The 22,680-nt window shown below is 38.9% G+C and overlaps 1 protein-coding gene across 5 annotated transcripts in view; it reads left to right on the forward strand.

Annotated features, from left to right (window-relative positions):
• The window catches only part of Camta (Calmodulin-binding transcription activator), an 891,447-nt gene that overhangs the window by 815,310 nt on the left and 53,457 nt on the right, over positions 1-22,680 (forward strand). For all 5 annotated transcript variants that reach the window (XM_070092342.1, XM_070092341.1, XM_053787510.2 and 2 more), the window contains 4 exons: positions 1,034-1,215; positions 7,391-7,536; positions 12,566-12,732; positions 15,532-15,606. In XM_070092342.1, the coding sequence (XP_069948443.1) occupies positions 1,034-1,215; positions 7,391-7,536; positions 12,566-12,732; positions 15,532-15,606 (570 nt within the window). The remainder of the gene's footprint in view (positions 1-1,033; positions 1,216-7,390; positions 7,537-12,565; positions 12,733-15,531; positions 15,607-22,680) is intronic.

Genomic DNA, 22,680 nt, shown 5'->3' on the forward strand with positions numbered 1-22,680 from the left:
AATATCATAGATTAATGAAAATGTTTATATTAATGTAATATACGACATTTAATGCTCCTCAGAGTGATTATTATTATCATTATTTATATGACATCCTCAAGACTAATAAAGACACTCTTAGTGATTTTAATGTGTACCTGCATGTCAGCACAGTGTGTAAGTTTATAAGGTACAGGTACACATAAGTATAATTTTCAGAGTACATATCTTTCTTCTTTCTTTCAACACACCGGCCGTATCCCACCGAGGCGGGGTGGCCCAAAAGGAAAAACGAAAGTTTCTCCTTTTACATTTAGTAATATATACAGGAGAAGAGGTTACTAGCTCCTTGCTCCTGGCATTTTAGTCGCCTCTTACAACACGCATGGCTTACGGAGGAAGAATTCTGTTCCACTTCCCCATGGAGGTAAGAGGAAATAAACAAGAACAAGAACTAGAAAGAAAATAGAAGAAAACCCAAAGGGGTGTGTATATATATGCTTGTACATGTATGTGTAGTGTGACCTAAGTGTAAGTAGAAGTAGCAAGACATACCTGAAATCTTGCATGTGTATGAGACAGATAAAAAAAGACACCAGCAATCTTACCATCGTGTAAAACAATTACAGGCTTCAGTTTTACACTCACTTGGCAGGACGGTAGTACCTCCCTGGGCGGTTGCTGTCTACCAACCTACTACCTACATATACATGTATATAAAACATGAAATAACTGTAAAACACTCAAAATTTTGGAAAGTTTCCAGACATAATGGAGGGACTCGATGCTCACAGAGCTCACGGAGAATGTAAAGAAACTGGGTGGGGCATGATGATTTTATTAGAAAGTCAAGTGGGAGAGCCATACACCAAGTTTTGGCCATAATTTGAAATATCTGTATTAGTGGAACCTTGTAAGGCGAAACACCATAAAGCAGGGCCCTGCTGTATAAGTGTTAGAATGCATTCTGAGTGCTTTATCAGAACCCATACACAGAAATTCTAAGCAACATTAACCATTAACTTCAACCTTATGTAATATGTCTTTTTATCAGATACATTGATGTTGGGACACCCAGTTCATCAATGAGCCCCGCTTCTTCTAGCTGTCTACCATCGCCCGCCTCTTTCACACTGGAAAGTCCCTCGCCTCCACCCACTACAGCTGACTTCTCCGAATTTTTTCATGCCTCCACCCGGGACTTTTCTAGAGATTTTTCTAATCTCACACTATCAGGTAAGACTATTTTTTAATATTTTATAGTAAAACTAGAATAAGATATATTGATAACTTGAAATAAGGAATAATTATGCTAGATGCAGTGGGTGCTTGATTATCTGCAATTAATGAAGTGAGGTAGAAACTAACTTGATAAAACATGTCATTATGAGTATTTTCATTCCATCCATCAGTATATTTGATCCAAATAAAGCTTAGAAAAATATGATAACTAATAAAAGTAATACCTTGCCTTGGTAAGAAATTATTTTATTATTATTATCACACTGGCCGATTCCCACCAAGGCAGGGTGGCCCGAAAAAGAAAAACTTTCACCATCATTCACTCCATCACTGTCTTGCCAGAAGGGTGCTTTACACTACAGTTTTTAAACTGCAACATTAACACCCCTCCTTCAGAGTGCAGGCACTGTACTTCCCATCTCCAGGACTCAAGTCCGGCCTGCCGGTTTCCCTGAACCCCTTCATAAATGTTACTTTGCTCACACTCCAACAGCACGTCAAGTATTAAAAACCATTTGTCTCCATTCACTCCTATCAAACACGCTCACGCATGCCTGCTGGAAGTCCAAGCCCCTCGCACACAAAACCTCCTTTACCCCCTCCCTCCAACCTTTCCTAGGCCGACCCTTACCCCGCCTTCCTTCCACTACAGACTGATACACTCTTGAAGTCATTCTGTTTCGCTCCATTCTCTCTACATGTCCGAACCATCTCAACAACCCTTCCTCAGCCCTCTGGACAACAGTTTTGGTAATCCCGCACCTCCTCCTAACTTCCAAACTACGAATTCTCTGCATTATATTCACACCACACATTGCCCTCGGACACGACATCTTCACACTCATATAAGAGCGTTGGTAGAACTATACTCTCATACATTCCCCTCTTTGCCTCCAAGGACAAAGTTCTTTGTCTCCACAGACTCCTAAGTGCACCACTCACCCTTTTCCCCTCATCAATTCTATGATTCACCTCATCTTTCATAGACCCATCCGCTGACACGTCCACTCCCAAATATCTGAATACATTCACCTCCTCCATACCCTCTTCTTCCAATCTGATATCCAATCTTTCATCACCTTTTGTTATCCTCATAACCGTACTCTTTCCTGTATTCACTTTTAATTTTCTTCTTTTGCACACCCTACCAAATTCATCCACCAATCTCTGCAACTTCTCTTCAGAATCTCCAAAGAGCACAGTGTCATCAGCAAAGAGCAACTGTGACAACTCCCACTTTATGTGCGATTCTTTATCTTTTAACTCCACGCCTCTTGCCAAGACCCTCGCATTTACTTCTCTTACAACCCCATCTATAAATATATTAAACAACCCCGGTGACATCACACATCTTTGTCTAAGGCCTACTTTTACTGTTAAATAATTTCCCTCTTTCCTACATACTCTAACTTGAGCCTCACTATCCTCGTAAAAACTCTTCACTGCTTTCAGTAACCTACCTCCTACACCATACACCTGCAACATCTGCCACATTGCCTCCCTATCCACCCTGTCATATGCCTTTTCCAAATCCATAAATGCCACAAAGACCTCTTTAGCCTTATCTAAATACTGTTCACTTATGTGTTTCACTGTAAACACCTGGTCCACACACCCCCTACCTTTCCTAAAGACTTGTTCATCTGCTATCCTATTCTCCGTCTTACTCTTAATTCTTTCAATAATAACTCTACCATACACTTTACCAGGTATACTCAACAGACTTCTTCTTCTTTCAACGTACCAGCCGTATTCCACCAAGGTGGGGTGGCCCAAAAGGAAAAACGAAGTTTCTCCTTTCAAATTTAGTAATATAGACACGAGAAGGGGTTACTAGCCCCTTGCTCCTGGCATTTTAGTCGCCTCTTACGACACGCATGGCTTACGGAGGAAGAATTCTGTTCCACTTCCCCATGGAGAACTCAACAGACTTATCCCCCTATAATTTTTGCGCTCTCTTTTGTCCCCTTTGCCTTTATACAAAGGAACTATGCATGCTCTCTGCCAATCCCTAGGTACCTTACCCTCATCCATACATTTATTAAATAATTGCACCAACCACTCCAAAACTATATCCCCACCTGCTTTTAACATTTCTATCTTTATCCCATCAATCCCAGCTGCCTTACCCCGTTTCATTTTACCTACTGCCTCACGAACTTCCCCCACACTCACAACTGGCTCTTCCTCACTCCTACAAGATGTTATTCCTCCTTGCCCTATACACGAAATCACAGCTTCCCTATCTTCATCAACATTTAACAATTCCTCAAAATATTCCCTCCATCTTCCCAATACCTCTAACTCTCCATTTAATAACTCTCCTCTCCTATTTTTAACTGACAAATCCATTTGTTCTCTAGGCTTCCTTAACTTGTTAATCTCACTCCAAAACTTTTTCTTATTTTCAACAAAATTTGTTGATAACATCTCACCCACTCTCTCATTTGCTCTCTTTTTACATTGCTTCACCACTCTCTTAACCTCTCTCTTTTTCTCCATATACTCTTCCCTCCTTGCACCACTTCTACTTTGTAAAAACTTCTCATATGCTAACTTTTTCTCCCTTACTACTCTCTTTACATCATCATTCCACCAATTGCTCCTCTTCCCTCCCGCACCCACTTTCCTGTAACCACAAACTTCTGCTGAACACTTTAACATTACAATTTTAAACCTACCCCATACCTCTTCAACCCCATTGCCTATACTCTCATTAGCCCATCTATCCTCCAATAGCTCTTTATATCTTACCCTAACTGCCTCCTCTTTTAGTTTATAAACCTTCACCTTTCTCTTCCCTGATGCTTCTATTCTCCTTGTATCCCATCTACCTTTTACTCTCAGTGTAGCTACAACTAGAAAGTGATCTGATATATCTGTGGCCCCTCTATAAACATGTACATCCTGAAGTCTACTCAACAGTCTTTTATCTACCAATACATAATCCAACTAACTACTGTCATTTCGCCCTACATCATATCTTGTATACTTATTTATCCTCTTTTTCTTAAAATATGTATTACCTATAACTAAACCCCTTTCTATACAAAGTTCAATCAAAGGGCTCCCATTATCATTTACACCTGGCACCCCAAACTTACCTACCACACCCTCTCTAAAAGTTTCTCCTACTTTAGCATTCAGGTCCCCTACCACAATTACTCTCTCACTTGGTTCAAAGGCTCCTATACATTCACTTAACATCTCCCAAAATCTCTCTCTCTCCTCTACATTCCTCTCTTCTCCAGGTGCATACACGCTTATTATGACCCACTTTTCGCATCCAACCTTTACTTTAATCCACATAATTCTTGAATTTACACATTCATATTCTCTTTTCTCCTTCCATAACTGATCCTTCAACATTACTGCTACCCCTTCCTTTCCTCTAACTCTCTCAGATACTCCAGATTTAATCCCATTTATTTCCCCCCACCGAAACTCCCCTACCCCCTTCAGCTTTGTTTCGCTTAGGGCCAGGACATCCAACTTCTTTTCATTCATAACATCAGCAATCATCTGTTTCTTGTCATCCGCACTACATCCACGCACATTCAAGCATCCCAGTTTTATGAAGTTTTTCTTCTTCTCTTTTTTAGTAAATGCCTACAGCAGAAGGGGTTACTAGCCCATTGCTCCTGGCATTTTAGTCGCCTCATACGACACGCATGGCTTATGGAGGAAAGATTCTTTTCCACTTCCCCATGGACAATAGAAGAAATAAAGAACAAGAGCTATTTAGAAAAAGGAGAAAAACCTAGATCTTTCAAAAACCTAGATGTATGTATATATATATATATATATATGCATGTGCGTGTCTGTGAAGTGGGACCAAAGTGTAAGTAGGAGTAGCAAGATATCCCTGTTATCTAGCATGTTTATGAGACAGAAAAAGAAACCAGCAATCCTACCATCATGCAAAACAGTTACAGGTTTCTGTTTCACAGTCATCTGGCAGGACGGTAGTACTTCCCTGGGTGGTTGCTGTCTACCAACCTACTACTACAACAAACTTATCCCCCTATAATTTTTGCACTCTCTTTTGTCCCCTTTGCCTTTATACAAAGGAACTATGCATGCTCTCTGCCAATCCCTAGGTACCTTACCCTCTTCCATACATTTATTAAATAATTGCACCAATCACTCCAAAACTATATCCCCACCTGCTTTTAACATTTTTATCTTTATCCCATCAATCCTGGCTGCCTTACCCCCTTTCATTTTACCTACTCCCTCACGAACTTCCCCCACACTCACAACTGGCTCTTCCTCATTCCTACAAGATGTTATTCCTCCTTGCCCTTTACACAAAATCACAGCTTCCCTATCTTCATCAACATTTAACAATTCCTCAAAATATTCCCTCCATCTTCCCAATACCTCTAACTCTCCATTTAATAACTCTCCTCTCCTATTTTTAACTGACAAATCCATTTGTTCTCTAGGCTTCCTTAACTTGTTAATCTCACTCCAAAACTTTTTCTTATTTTCAACAAAATTTGTTGATAACATCTCACCCACTCTCTCATTTGCTCTCTTTTTACATTGCTTCACCACTCTCTTAACCTCTCTCTTTTTCTCCATATACTCTTCCCTCCTTGCATCACTTCTACTTTGTAAAAACTTCTCATATGCTAACTTTTTCTCCCTTACTACTCTCTTTACATCATCATTCCACCAATCGCTCCTCTTCCCTCCTGCACCCACTTTCCTGTAACCACAAACTTCTGCTGAACACTCCAACACTACATTTTTAAACCTACCCCATACCTCTTCGACCCCATTGCCTATGCTCTCATTAGCCCATCTATCCTCCAATAGTTGTTTATATCTTACCCTAACTGCCTCCTCTTTTAGTTTTGGTAAGAAATATTGAGGTTAAAAAAACTTTCAAAAATCATTTTAAAAGTTCCACATTTCTTGATAAAATTTTATTAAACAAAATGGTACCCATCACACCTACATCTGATGACCATATACCAGAAATAGATGCTACTGACAAAGTAACAGCTGAGAAAAAAATATTACAGTTGCCTCAGTTATTAGCTCTCAAGCAACATAAAAAGAACTCTTGACCAAATTATGTGGAACATGAACCAGCTGTACATACAAAATACAGGCATGTGCCAAATGTATGGGAATTTGGTTATGTCATGAAAAGAAATATTTTAACTTTTTTTTTTAATAAATCTGAAAAACTGCACCCACACAGCCTAAATCCAAAAATATTTCGTACATTTCATAAGATGCATCAGCCTTTAACCCTTTCACTCTCCCATCTCCTGATATGAGACTTGTTCCTAATTTCTGAAATCCATTAAATTGGCGTTTGTTAATTAGAGGTTTTACTGTATTAGCTTTAATGAAGTAGGAAGCACATGCCATTTGTATTAAGGGATACAAGATTTTTTTTTTCAATTATAAGGTTAGGTCTGGATTAAGTATAGGCTTTTCCCTTGCTTTATGCATACTCACTATTATGCAATGTCCTTTTCTGATCAGTTGTTCTGTATATGTGATATAAATTCATCATATGCAGTTGGTATGATTAAGCCTGAAATGCAGTTGCATTGCAGCATAAAATGAGAGACCTAGTACATACATTCTTGTTCTTCTCCTTCAACAAACCAGCTTTATCACACCGAGGCAGGGTGGTCCAAAAAGAAAAAACAAAAGTTTCTCCTTTTAAATTTAGTAATATGTACAGAAGGAGTTACTAGCCCTTTGCTTCCAGCATTTTAGTCACCTCTTATGACATGCATGGCTTACGGATGAAGAATTCTGTTCCACTTCCCCATGGAGATAAGAGGAAATAAACAAGAACAAGAACTAGTAAGAAAATAGAAGAAAACCCAGAGGGATGTTTGTATATATATCCTTGTACATGTATATGTAGTGTGACCTAACTGTAAGTAGAAGTAGCAAGATGTACCTGAAATCTTGCGTGTTAATGAGACAGAAAAAAATAGACACCAGCAATCTTACCATCATGCAAAACAATTACAGGCTTCTGTTTTACACTCACTTGGCAGGATGGTAGTACCTCCCTGGGCAGTTGCTGTCTACCAACCTACTACCTAGGTCTTGGTACATTTATTTAAGTAAAGTTTTTTGAAAGTTTTTATTTTCCTTTTCACTGTTTATTTATCCTTCTCATTTATTCCAGACCGTGAACAAAGGGAACTATATGAGGCTGCCAAAACAATCCAAAAGGCATACAGGCTTTACAAAGGCCGTAAGCGACTACAAGAGCAAGATAAGGAGAGACAAGCTGCTATTGTCATTCAGAATTATTATAGGCGTTATAAACAGGTAAATTAAGTAAAGGAATTCTTTTGCATGTATGACATTTCAAAGAATATTAGGCTCTTTCCATTTCTCTTAATATTTTTAATGACCTGGGTCCACTGTTTTATGATGACTTTTGGGCCTCATCAAAATCAGAGTAAAAAGGCTACCACAAACACTGCTGTGTTGTCAGAAGTACTTGTTGTTAGGCAAGGGTGGATCTACTACGAAACTAATGAAGCTTAAGCTTCAGGGTCCCTAATCCTGGAGGGGCCCCAGAAGTGACTTTAGTCTACATTGTTTAAAAATATTGGGTCTACTGTATGAGAAGGGGCCACCATAACAGGTCAAGCTTCAGGGCCCCAGAAATGTAGGTCTGCCACTGGGTACAAGTAAGGGCAAGTTATATGATGTGTTACAGTGCCAGGAAACTGATTGGCCAGAAGATACCTAAAATATTGTCTGTTCAGTTAAAATATACTACATGGCTTTCCAGTGTCTAATGTTGAACCGTTCTTTATTGTCTTTTATTAGGTATGAGTTTTTTTGGTATTACATTTTCATTATGTTGCAAGTGTCTTATTTTCTTTATGCCTGTTGCTTACAGTATTTTATCATTTCGTTTCTCTGAAGGTCTGCCTTAGGCCAGCATGCTTTTGTTTTTGTATACTAAGTCAGTTTGCTTTTATTTTTATTTTTCATCCTTCAAGTCATACAGGATTGTATGTTATGCTTTATTTTATTATTTATTTTCAAAACAATTCTAAACATTAAATTTCATTATAATACCACTCATAGAAACAACAAAGTGGAATAGAAACTTTTATACAAATATTTTTTTTTTTTTTTTTTATCACACTGGCCGACTCCCACCAAGGCAGGGTGGCCCGAAAAAGAAAAACTTTCACCATCATTCACTCCATCACTGTCTTGCCAGAAGGGTGCTTTACACTACAGTTTTTAAACTGCCACATTAACACCCCTCCTTCAGAGTGCAGGCACTGTACTTCCCATCTCCAGGACTCAAGTCCGGCCTGCCGGTTTCCCTGAACCCCTTCATAAATGTTACTTTGCTCACACTCCAACAGCACGTCAAGTATTAAAAACCATTTGTCTCCATTCACTCCTATCAAACACGCTCATGCATGCCTGCTGGAAGTCCAAGCCCCTCGCACACAAAACCTCCTTTACCCCCTCCCTCCGACCTTTCCTAGGCCGACCCCTACCCCGCCTTCCTTCCACTACAGACTGATACACTCTTGAAGTTATTCTGTTTCGCTCCATTCTCTCCACATGTCCGAACCACCTCAACAACCCTTCCTCAGCCCTCTGGACAACAGTTTTGGTAATCCCGCACCTCCTCCTAACTTCCAAACTATGAATTCTCTGCATTATATTCACACCACACATTGCTCTCAGACATGACATCTCCACTGCCTCCAGCCTTCTCCTCGCTGCAACATTCATCACCCATGCTTCACACCCATATAAGAGCGTTGGTAAAACTATACTCTCATACATTCCCCTCTTTGCCTCCAAGGACAAAGTTCTTTGTCTCCACAGACTCCTAAGTGCACCACTCACCCTTTTCCCCTCATCAATTCTATGATTCACCTCATCTTTCATAGACCCATCCGCTGACACGTCCACTCCCAAATATCTGAATACATTCACCTCCTCCATACTCTCTCCCTCCAATCTGATATCCAATCTTTCATCACCTAATCTTTTTGTTATCCTCATAACCTTACTCTTTCCTGTATTCACTTTCAATTTTCTTCTTTTGCACACCCTACCAAATTCATCCACCAATCTCTGCAACTTCTCTTCAGAATCTCCCAAGAGCACAGTGTCATCAGCAAAGAGCAACTGTGACAACTCCCACTTTATGTGTGATTCTTTATCTTTTAACTCCACGCCTCTTGCCAAGACCCTCGCATTTACTTCTCTTACAACCCCATCTATAAATATATTAAACAGCCATGGTGACATCACACATCCTTGTCTAAGGCCTACTTTTACTGGGAAATAATTTCCCTCTTTCCTACATACTCTAACTTGAGCCTCACTATCCTCGTAAAAACTCTTCACTGCTTTCAGTAATCTACCTCCTACACCATACACCTGCAACATCTGCCACATTACCCCCCTATCCACCCTGTCATACGCCTTTTCCAAATCCATAAATGCCACAAAGACCTCTTTAGCCTTATCTAAATACTGTTCACTTATATGTTTCACTGTAAACACCTGGTCCACACACCCCCTACCTTTCCTAAAGCCTCCTTGTTCATCTGCAATCCTATTCTCCATCTTACTCTTAATTCTTTCAATAATAACTCTACCATACACTTTGCCAGGTATACTCAACAGACTTCTTCTTCTTCTTCTTTCAACGTACCAGCCGTATCCCACTGAGGTGGGGTGGCCCAAAAGAAAAAACTGAAGTTTCTCCTTTTAAATTTAGTAATATATACAGGAGAAGGGGTTACTAGCCCCTTGCTCCCGGCATTTTAGTCGCCTCTTACGACACACATGGCTTACAGAGGAAGAATTCTGTTCCACTTCCCCATGGAGATAAGAGGAAATAAACAAGAACAAGAATTAGAAAGAAAATAGAAGAAAACCCAGAGGGGTGTGTATATATATGCTTGTACATGTATGTGTAGTGTGAACTAAGTGTAAGTAGAAGTAGTAAGACTTACCTGTAATCTTGCATATTTATGAGACAGACAAAAGACACCAGCAATCCTACCATCATGTAAAACAATTACAGGCTTTCGTTTTACACTCACTTGGCAGGACGGTAGTACCTCCCTGGGCGGTTGCTGTCTACCAACCTACTACCTACACTCAACAGACTTATCCCCCTATAATTTTTGCACTCTCTTTTATCCCCTTTGCCTTTATACAAAGGAACTATGCATGCTCTCTGCCAATCCCTAGGTACCTTACCCTCTTCCATACATTTATTAAATAATTGCACCAACCACTCCAAAACTATATCCCCACCTGCTTTTAACATTTCTATCTTTATCCCATCAATCCCGGCTGCCTTACCCCCTTTCATTTTACCTACTGCCTCACGAACTTCCCCCACACTCACAACTGGCTCTTCCTCACTCCTACAAGATGTTGTTCCTCCTTGCCCTATACACAAAATCACAGCTTCCCTATCTTCATCAACATTTAACAATTCCTCAAAATATTCCCTCCATCTTCCCAATACCTCTAACTCTCCATTTAATAACTCTCCTCTCCTATTTTTAACTGACAAATCCATTTGTTCTCTAGGCTTTCTTAACTTGTTAATCTCACTCCAAAACTTTTTCTTATTTTCAACAAAATTTGTTGATAACATCTCACCCACTCTCTCATTTGCTCTCTTTTTACATTGCTTCACCACTCTCTTAACCTCTCTCTTTTTCTCCATATACTCTTCCCTCCTTGCATCACTTCTACTTTGTAAAAACTTCTCATATGCTAACTTTTTCTCCCTTACTACTCTCTTCACATCATCATTCCACCAATCGCTCCTCTTCCCTCCTGCACCCACTTTCCTGTAACCACAAACTTCTGCTGAACACTCTAACACTACATTTTTAAACCTACCCCATACCTCTTCGACCCCATTGCCTATGCTCTCATTAGCCCATCTATCCTCCAATAGCTGTTTATATCTTACCCTAACTGCCTCCTCTTTTAGTTTATAAACCTTCACCTCTCTCTTCCCTGATGCTTCTATTCTCCTTGTATCCCATCTACCTTTTACTCTCAGTGTAGCTACAACTAGAAAGTGATCTGATATATCTGTGGCCCCTCTATAAACATGTACATCCTGAAGTCTACTCAACAGTCTTTTATCTACCAATACATAATCCAACAAACTACTGTCATTTCGCCCTACATCATATCTTGTATATTTATTTATCCTCTTTTTCTTAAAATATGTATTACCTATAACTAAACCCCTTTCTATACAAAGTTCAATCAAAGGGCTCCCATTATCATTTACACCTGGCACCCCAAACTTACCTACCACACCCTCTCTAAAAGTTTCTCCTACTTTAGCATTCAGGTCCCCTACCACAATTACTCTCTCACTTGGTTCAAAGGCTCCTATACATTCACTTAACATCTCCCAAAATCTCTCTCTCTCCTCTGCATTCCTCTCTTCTCCAGGTGCATACACGCTTATTATGACCCACTTCTCGCATCCAACCTTTACTTTAATCCACATAATTCTTGAATTTACACATTCATATTCTCTTTTCTCCTTCCATAACTGATCATTCAACATTACTACTACCCCTTCCTTTGCTCTAACTCTCTCAGATACTCCAGATTTAATCCCATTTATTTCCCCCCACCGAAACCCCCCTACCCCCTTCAGCTTTGTTTCGCTTAGGGCCAGGACATCCAACTTCTTTTCATTCATAACATCAGCAATCATCTGTTTCTTGTCATCCGCACTACATCCACGCACATTTAAGCATCCCAGTTTTATAAAGTTTTTCTTCTTCTCTTTTTTAGTAAATGTCTACAGGAGAAGGGGTTACTAGCCCATTGCTCCCGGCATTTTAGTCGCCTCATACGACACGCATGGCTTACGGAGGAAAGATTCTTTTCCACTTCCCCATGGACAATAGAAGAAATAAAGAGGAACAAGAGCTATTTAGAAAAAGGAGAAAAACCTAGATGTATATATATATGCATGTGCGTGTCTGTGAAGTGTGACCAAAGTGTAAGTAGGAGTAGCAAGATATCCCTGTTATCTAGCGTGTTTATGAGACAGAAAAAGAAACCAGCAATCCTACCATCATGCAAAACAGTTACACGTTTCTGTTTCACAGTCATGTGGCAGGACGGTAATACTTCCCTGGGTGGTTGCTGTCTACCAACCTACTACCTACTACTACTATTTATACAAATATATATACATGAAATTCTCTCTTTAGGAATGTCAGAATTTTCAAGAATGCTGTTATGTATTAGTATAGTTATAGGAATATTTTAAATAAAAACTTCTCAGAAATTTATGTCCATTTTTCAGTATGTATACTTCAGGCAAATGAGTCGAGCTGCAACATTAATTCAAAATCAGTTTAGATCTTACTGTGAACACAAGCGCTTTAAAAAGAGTTTGGAAGGAGGTGCACACTCCAATGTTAACTTCTCACTGAGGGGATCACGGGAAACTACCCCTATTCCAACTTTAAAGTAAGTACCCTTCTTCATGTATTTTCTCTGGAATATCATAGTTTACTTGTATATATTTATCAAATAACACTAAGGATAAAATGTATTAAATATTTCCTTGTAATTACTCTATAAGTGTAGCCACACAGGAATACAAACATTCCTATCTGTCTCTTAATTGATAAAACCCTCTGAAGAAAGTAAAATAAGAATGTTTACTAGAAGTTTATTCTAAGCTAAACAAAACACAACTAATTTGTAGTTTCTTCATTTCTTCACGAGTGTTTGCTTTACGAAGCTGATGAACTTTTAGGGGCCATGCCAGCTTGTACCACATGATGCCACTTTCCAAGTCGATTTATTGGTGTGAGACTGGTTCCCACTCGTTATTATCTGTTATAAACACATTGTTTTCTTGTTGCACAATATGCAAAGTTCTCTTCTGACAGCTTCCAGTGATTTACTTCTAGAGTTCAATTTAGGTAAATAGATACATTGCCAATGTTTGGGTAGTTTATCTGGGTTATGTTTTACTTGCTGGCAGTTTAACAACTCATTTTGTCTGCTTGTATTGTTTTTATCTCACCTACCCAAAATTCATAATTAATGGATTCTTGCAAACACACTCTGTTTTGACTCCTCTATACATTTTTCTTACATTATCTTTAGTTTTACCTTAATTTGCAGTTTGGTAATATACTATCTTCCTAAATTTGTCTGTACTAATAGCTTTATATACTATATTTGCTCCAGAAAAACGCATAATAATTATCCCGTGTAGGCCACTCATGTCTCATTTAACATTTCCCTTTTTTTTTTTTAATTATTTTTTTCAACAAATCGGCTGTAACCCACCAAGGCAGGGTGACTAAAAAGAATAATGTATACAGGAGAAGGGGCTACTAGTCCATTGCTCCCGGCATTTTAGTTGCCTCTTATGACACTCATTTCACAAAAAACAGTAAATTTTAAGAGTCTTACCATAGTGTCCTGTCTTCATAGTGTGCATCTGTCTCTTTAATTTTAAATGTATATCCATCTAGCCGTTTCTTGAAAGTCAGTTTCATAACATCACTGGTATATAATATTGACAAATTGAAAAATTTAGACGTGTGCAGTGACTGGGTATTTATTTAGACATTTTGCTAACCAGTGGTTGACAAAACATGCTGCTACACTGAGGGACTGATTACATGGCCAATTTTACACAAAATTTAAAAAATTCTAATTTAAGAAGAAAGTCCAAAATAAACACTGTAGACATTCTAGGTGCTAAAACATCATTTCCTCTCTTCATTAATCACATCCCCAGAACTCTCCTATATTACACTTGCCTTCCAATTTGAATGCATCATCACCAAAAGTAACAATTTACCCTATTTCTCAGATAATAAAATATAACCCGGAATGATTGTTCATAGTTTATGGGGCCCCCAATATTGAATGAGACCTATTAAAAAACCATAAAACAGTCCAGGGAGTGTAGGGGACCTTAGTCATCTACTGGAAAATCAGCAAAAATGTAATATTTCTATTACTTTGAAGCCAATTTTAAGCTACTTCCAGTTGTATTATTTCAGTAGTATATCTTGCATTCTGTCAAATGATACCAAGAAACAGCCAATAAAACTATAAAAACCATCCTAGAAAACACCTCAAATTCATTATTTTAAACTAAACGCAAGTTCATGCACCACGTGGGGCAGGATTTTCTTTTTCTTATACTGTGCACACTCACCACACAGACCCAATTTCTCATCTAGTCCAAAATTTACCCCTCTGTGCTTAACTGAATGATGTGAGCTCAAGACTTAGATGTACATGAGAGACCCTGGTGTCAGTACAATAGATCTGTGATGGACATTGAAAGGGCTAATGTACATCACTGCTCCATATACACCTTTCTGGCTTTTCCTGATTTTTTGTATATAGCACTCCTTGGGAAAGCAGTTTACAAATTGTGGAATTTTCAGGTTTATATAAATGAACAGGTAACTAAGATATTTTAAATTTGTCTTTCTTGATGCTAAGGGATGCCTTGGTACCAGTGAAGGGTTTTTCATTTGTGGAATTGGAACACACTTTCCTCAGATCAGATCTGATTATCTCCATTCCCAGGCACTGTGTGACCTCTTGAGTTGAGCGCTTCCTTGTGAATATAATACGTACATTCACTGCAACATAACTTAATCCTCTCATATAATGGTTCCTTGAGGTCTGTCAGTCAAATCCAATAGTGTTCTTAGCTTAGCAATAATATTGCTAAAACCAGGTACAGCATAGAATTCATTAGATTTTCTCATTGCTGTTTAATATTATATAGCTAACTCAAGAATGTTCATAATGGTTAGCATATGTGTTTTCTCATTACACCAACACACTTGTCAGTTGATTTTGAAAGCTTTTTGGCTACCAGTGTAAAGGCAAAAAGCAATGATATAATGAAGGAAAGACTAAACTCATCCAAGAGGCACTGTGGGATACAGCTTCTACCAGTCCCTAAACCTAATGCTTTAGGTATATTACTTAAAAATAGATTTTTGACATTAATTTTTTACTAAAATAAAAAGTTCAGATTGTTCTAGGATATGGGAATTTGTAGAATATAGATTTCTGAATTGTTGAGGTTGTATATGTATTTTTTTTTAACACACTGGTCATATCCCACCAAGGCAGGGTGACCCAAAAAGAAAAAAGAAAGATTTTCTTTTAAAATTTAGTAATTTATACAGAGAAGAGGTTACTAGCCCCTTGCTACTGTATGCATTTGGTCTACAAAATAATTCATTCCAAAAAAATGTAAAACTAATGTATTTTCAGGCGCACATACTCCCAACGGAGGCAGCACCAAGCTGCTCGCAAAATCCAGCAGTTCATGCGTCAGACCAAGCAAAAGTAAGTCTAAATGCATGATCCCCAAGAAGAGTTAAAGTGTGAATGTGTTGCTGTCTGCCTTCCCACTTTAGGATTTATACTTTTTGATACTTGTGCTCTCTCCCTGGATGTTTTGCTATGAAGGTCAGATGTATGTTATACGATCTTCCAGTGTTAAACTGATGTAAATATTGTATTTGTTAACTTGAATATGGAAGATGCTGTTCTTCAGGCTGCTTCTGATTTCAAGGGACTAAGTGCAGCACCTGACTAAAATGACAGCTATCTATTAGGAAGTTGATTTCAAGTAAAGTCTATAATTTGGTTATTTTTAAAGACATTCAATTTTGTTAATCATAAATCTTTATACTGTACAAATAATAAATCTGTAAGGAAAAAATATAATGACTAAATTAGGTTACACATGTGAATTATATTAACACAAAGTTGATGGTTATAAAGTAAAATTCATATGCTGAGCTGAGAGAGAGAGTGGCAGTAATGCTGAGGGAGTCAATCAGAATGAAAAAATGAGTTTATAGTGTATAGGGCACCTGCATGAAGGTCTTGTGGTGATTCCAGTTGTAGTTGTAATTAAAAAAAAATGCATACAGTAAAGGACAGACCAAAGAAAAGTGGGCAGACATGATGTATTAAGAATTCACACACAACGGTGGTACATATATTGCAAGGAGACTGTCAATGATTTGTGCTATGATGGACCTTTTGGCCTGATTGATCAATCTTGGTTGTAAGCAGAAGTTCATGGCATATGTTTACATTTAAGCCAGTAGTGTGTTACTGTCAAGTTCATGGCTCGCAGTAATCTCCAAGACTTAAATCATGTAAAAAAAAATTTAGGGCTTGAGCAGCCATAACTATGAGAAGGTGTAATGAAGTAGATAAATGAGCTCATAAATAAACACTGTTAACAAGATATTAATAACATTTGTAAGTTGTCTATGGATATAGTGAAACATTGCACATTTCAACTTGCAAATGCACTTAAGATCCCAAATATAAGTGTGCATATCAAAGACATTGTATAATATAATCAATGACATGTGTATTTAATTTTACTGTAAATAAACAATGGATACAAAATCTGGAAAGCTTCTTAAATGATGACACACACAAAACAAGCTGTGCATTGCTGCTGACACTGGCTTCATATACTGCCATGACAGATGTAAGAGCACTCTCATGCTAATTGGTACTTTAGATTATTCTTTTGGGTTATGAACGATAATGTATGAATACTGAAAAAGAATTTTTGTCAAGCCTTGTCATGTATTCGTAAACTTAACTTTCACAACACTAAAGGTACCTAGTGCAATCTTGAGGACATTATTTGCTTTAAGGATACGTTATTATTTTTGAAAAAAAAAAAAAAAAAAAAAAAAAAAAAAAATTATATCGATTGGAAATTGCTACAAATCCACGTAGCAATAGAACTACATGTAAGGTGTGTCGGCAGCAAGTTCATTGGCCAGCGCTCATTACAGGGAAACAACAAAGAGGAGAGAGAGAGAGAGCAATCAGCCTCAGGCTTCCAGCTGTTTCTCTCTCAGCAGGGAAACCTTTACAGAGTGAGCAGTCTTGCTTGGTTCCTTGGTAAGTGGAACAAGGAGACAATCCCTCCGTAATAATGTGATGCCAAATTTGGCTCCTGGGAAATCTTAAGTGTGAATGTATGCTTAGGTTGCACCTGTTGAATTATGACAAATCTCTTGCAATGCTGAAGAATATGTTTGCTTCATTTCCATGCATGTTACTTAAAAATATGAATTTGTAGTACTAGAGGCTATATGCTTTTAGTCCACTCCTTTAACATATGGGCAAGAAATTTATACATAATAGGTATATTTAGTGTAGGTAGTAGGTTGGTAGACAGCAACCATCCAGGGGGGTACTACCATTCTGTCAAGTGAGTGTAAAACGAAAGCCTGTAATTGTTTTACATGATGGTAGGATTGCTGGTGTCTTTTGTCTGTCTCATAAATGTGCAAGATTACAGGTATGTCTTGCTACTTCTTCTTACACTTAGGTCACACTACACATACATGTACAAGCATATATATATACACACCCCTCTGGGTTTTCTCCTATTTTCTTTCTAGTTCTTGTTTATTTCCTCTTATCTCCATGGAGAAGTGGAACAGAATTCTTCCTCCGTAAGCCATGCGTGTTGTAAGAGGCAACTAAAATGCTGGGAGCAAGGGGCTAGTAACCCCTTCTCCTGTATATATTACTAAATGTAAAAGGAGAAGCTTTCGTTTTTCCTTTTGGGCCATCCTGCCTTGGTGGGATATGGCCGGTGTGTTGAAAGAAGAAAGGTATACAGTGGACCCTCGACCAACGATGGCATTGATTAACGATAAATCCGACTTGCGATACATTTTAATGCAAAAATTTTGCTTCAACTAGCGCTAAAAAACTCGACCAACACTATTCATCCTGTCTGAGACACGTCCACTTCTGGCCAGTGTTTACAAGCCAGCCAGCCACCGCGGTCGCTTCCAAGCATACAATCGGAACATTTCATATTATCACAGCCTTTTTAGTGATTGCACCTGCAAAATAAGTCACCATGGGCCCCAAGAAAGCTTCTAGTGCCAACCCTACAGCAAGAAGGGTGAGAATTACTATGGATATGAAGAAAGAGATCATTGCTAAGTATGAAAGTGGAGTGCGTGTCTCCGAGCTGACCAGGTTGTACACAAAACCCCAATCAACCATCCCTACTATTGTGGGCAAGAAAACGGCAATGAAGGAAGCTGTTCTTGCCAAAGGTGCAACTATGTTTTCGAAACTGAGATCGCAAGTACTCGAAGATGTTGAGAGACTGTTATTGGTGTGGATAAACGAAAAACAGGTAGCAGGAGATAGCATCTCTCAAGCGATCATATGTGAAAAGGCTAGGAAGTTGCATGACGATTTAATTAAAAAAATGCCAGCAACTAGTGGTGATGTGAGTGAATTTAAGGCCAGCAAAGGTTGATTTGAGAGATTTAAAGGGAAGGGAAGTAACCCCGGAAAAGGACTTGCCACCTCAAGTCCTAATGGAAGGGATTCCCCTTCTAAACACTAAGACCATCAACACTCTCCCCTCCTCCCATCCCATCAATCATCACCAGATCTTCAATAAAGGTAAGTGTCATGTAATTGTGCATGTCTTCTTCAGTTTGTGTGTATTAAAATTAATATTTCATGTGGCAAAAACAATTTTTTTTTTCATACTTTGGGGTGTCCTACACGGATTAATTTGATTTCCATTATTTATTATGGCAAGACAGTGATGGAGTGAATGATGGTGAAAGTTTTTCTTTTTCGGGCCACCCTGCCTTGGTGGGAATTGGCCGGTGTGATAATAAAAATATATTTATTATGGGGAAAATTAACTTGACTAACGATAATTTTGACTAACGATGAGCTCTCAGGAACGGATTAATAGCGTTAGTCAAGGGTCCACTGTATTTAGCATTAAGTTGAATGTATCACTTATCTGATCTCAGGCATATGTTTTTACGTCCATGTTTTCTTAAGCACATTGCTACACTTAAAACTGATCTAGAATTTAAATTAGTTATTTTTGTCCCCACCTGAAATTATTCTTCCTGGTCAGGGTAACTGCAATGGTAAATTAACTTGAAGTTGGCAGCTCACTATTGTTTTGTATGTGTGTTTCTGTGGATCTACCAGCCTTGGTAAAGAATTCTTGACCAGATCTGTTTACAAACACTTCCAATGATGCATTCATAGGTGTGTGGGTGTGGGTGTGGGTGGGTGGGTGTACTCGCCTAATTGTGGTTGCAGGTGTGTGTGTGGGGGAGGGGTATATATAAAAGAAGGAAGCTGAAAGTGAACATAGAAAAGAGTGAGGTAATAAGGGTAACAAAGAGTCTAGGCAATGATAGATTGAATATCAGATTGGAGGGATGGAGTATGAGGGGAGTGGATGCATTTAGATCTCTCCATGAGTGGACATGTCACCAGATGGGTTCTTGTATCAAATCTGAATACCATATTCCCTTGGATATTTTTTTTAATACACTGTGATGGTTTTTGCATTGTAACTTGTAGCCAATGTCTTAGACCAGATAATGGAAGTAATAAAATGCAATTAATGAACTTTGAAGAATTATGATTGCATTATTATGAACATTTTTATAATATTTTTTTTTATTTTTTATTATCACACCGGCCGATTCCCACCAAGGCAGGGTGGCCCGAAAAAGAAAAACTTTCACCATCATTCACTCCATCACTGTCTTGCCAGAAGGGTGCTTTACACTACAGTTTTTAAACTGCAACATTAACACCCCTCCTTCAGAGTGCAGGCACTGTACTTCCCATCTCCAGGACTCAAGTCCGGCCTGCCGGTTTCCCTGAATCCCTTCATAAATGTTACTTTGCTCACACTCCAACAGCACGTCAAGTATTAAAAACCATTTGTCTCCATTCACTCCTATCAAACACGCTCACGCATGCCTGCTGGAAGTCCAAGCCCCTCGCACACAAAACCTCCTTTACCCCCTCCCTCCAACCCTTCCTAGGCCGACCCCTACCCCGCCTTCCTTCCACTACAGACTGATACACTCTTGAAGTCATTCTGTTTCGCTCCATTCTCTCTACATGTCCGAACCACCTCAACAACCCTTCCTCAGCCCTCTGGACAACAGTTTTGGTAATCCCGCACCTCCTCCTAACTTCCAAACTACGAATTCTCTGCATTATATTCACACCACACATTGCCCTCAGACATGACATCTCCACTGCCTCCAGCCTTCTCCTCGCTGCAACATTCATCACCCACGCTTCACACCCATATAAGAGCGTTGGTAAAACTATACTCTCATACATTCCCCTCTTTGCCTCCAAGGACAAAGTTCTTTGTCTCCACAGACTCCTAAGTGCACCACTCACTCTTTTTCCCTCATCAATTCTATGATTCACCTCATCTTTCATAGACCCATCCGCTGACACGTCCACTCCCAAATATCTGAATACGTTCACCTCCTCCATACTCTCTCCCTCCAATCTGATATTCAATCTTTCATCACCTAATCTTTTTGTTATCCTCATAACCTTACTCTTTCCTGTATTCACCTTTAATTTTCTTCTTTTGCACACCCTACCAAATTCATCCACCAATCTCTGCAACTTCTCTTCAGAATCTCCCAAGAGCACAGTGTCATCAGCAAAGAGCAGCTGTGACAACTCCCACTTTGTGTGTGATTCTTTATCTTTTAACTCCACGCCTCTTGCCAAGACCCTCGCATTTACTTCTCTTACAACCCCATCTATAAATATATTAAACAACCACGGTGACATCACACATCCTTGTCTAAGGCCTACTTTTACTGGGAAAAAATTTCCCTCTTTCCTACATACTCTAACTTGAGCCTCACTATCCTCGTAAAAACTCTTCACTGCTTTCAGTAACCTACCTCCTACACCATACACTTGCAACATCTGCCACATTGCCCCCCTATCCACCCTGTCATACGCCTTTTCCAAATCCATAAATGCCACAAAGACCTCTTTAGCCTTATCTAAATACTGTTCACTTATATGTTTCACTGTAAACACCTGGTCCACACATCCCCTACCTTTCCTAAAGCCTCCTTGTTCATCTGCTATCCTATTCTCCGTCTTACTCTTAATTCTTTCAATTATAACTCTACCATACACTTTACCAGGTACACTCAACAGACTTATCCCCCTATAATTTTTGCACTCTCTTTTATCCCCTTTGCCTTTATACAAAGGAACTATGCATGCTCTCTGCCAATCCCTAGGTACCTTACCCTCTTCCATACATTTATTAAATAATTGCACCAACCACTCCAAAACTATATCCCCACCTGCTTTTAACATTTCTATCTTTATCCCATCAATCCCGGCTGCCTTACCCCCTTTCATTTTACCTACTGCCTCACGAACTTCCCCCACACTCACAACTGGCTCTTCCTCACTCCTACAAGATGTTATTCCTCCTTGCCCTATACACGAAATCACAGCTTCCCTATCTTCATCAACATTTAACAATTCCTCAAAATATTCCTTCCATCTTCCCAATACCTCTAACTCTCCATTTAATAACTCTCCTCTCCTATTTTTAACTGACAAATCCATTTGTTCTCTAGGCTTTCTTAACTTGTTAATCTCACTCCAAAACTTTTTCTTATTTTCAACAAAATTTGTTGATAACATCTCACCCACTCTCTCATTTGCTCTCTTTTTACATTGCTTCACCACTCTCTTAACTTCTCTCTTTTTCTCCATATACTCTTCCCTCCTTGCATCACTTCTACTTTGTAAAAACTTCTCATATGCTAACTTTTTCTCCCTTACTACTCTCTTTACATCATCATTCCACCAATCGCTCCTCTTCCCTCCTGCACCCACTTTCCCGTAACCACAAACTTCTGCTGAACACTCTAACACTACATTTTTAAACCTACCCCATACCTCTTCGACCCCATTGCCTATGCTCTCATTAGCCCATCTATCCTCCAATAGCTGTTTATATCTTACCCTAACTGCCTCCTCTTTTAGTTTATAAACCTTCACCTCTCTCTTCCCTGATGCTTCTATTCTCCTTGTATCCCATCTACCTTTTACTCTCAGTGTAGCTACAACTAGAAAGTGATCTGATATATCTGTGGCCCCTCTATAAACATGTACATCCTGAAGTCTACTCAACAGTCTTTTATCTACCAATACATAATCCAACAAACTACTGTCATTTCGCCCTACATCATATCGTGTATACTTATTTATCCTCTTTTTCTTAAAATATGTATTACCTATAACTAAACCCCTTTCTATACAAAGTTCAATCAAAGGGCTCCCATTATCATTTACACCTGGCACCCCAAACTTACCTACCACACCCTCTCTAAAAGTTTCTCCTACTTTAGCATTCAAGTCCCCTACCACAATTACTCTCTCACTTGGTTCAAAGGCTCCTATACATTCACTTAACATCTCCCAAAATCTCTCTCTCTCCTCTGCATTCCTCTCTTCTCCAGGTGCATACACGCTTATTATGACCCACTTCTCGCATCCAACCTTTACTTTAATCCACAT

Source organism: Cherax quadricarinatus, chromosome 39 (assembly GCF_038502225.1).
Source record: "Cherax quadricarinatus isolate ZL_2023a chromosome 39, ASM3850222v1, whole genome shotgun sequence".
In the NCBI taxonomy this organism is placed as follows: domain Eukaryota; kingdom Metazoa; phylum Arthropoda; class Malacostraca; order Decapoda; family Parastacidae; genus Cherax; species Cherax quadricarinatus.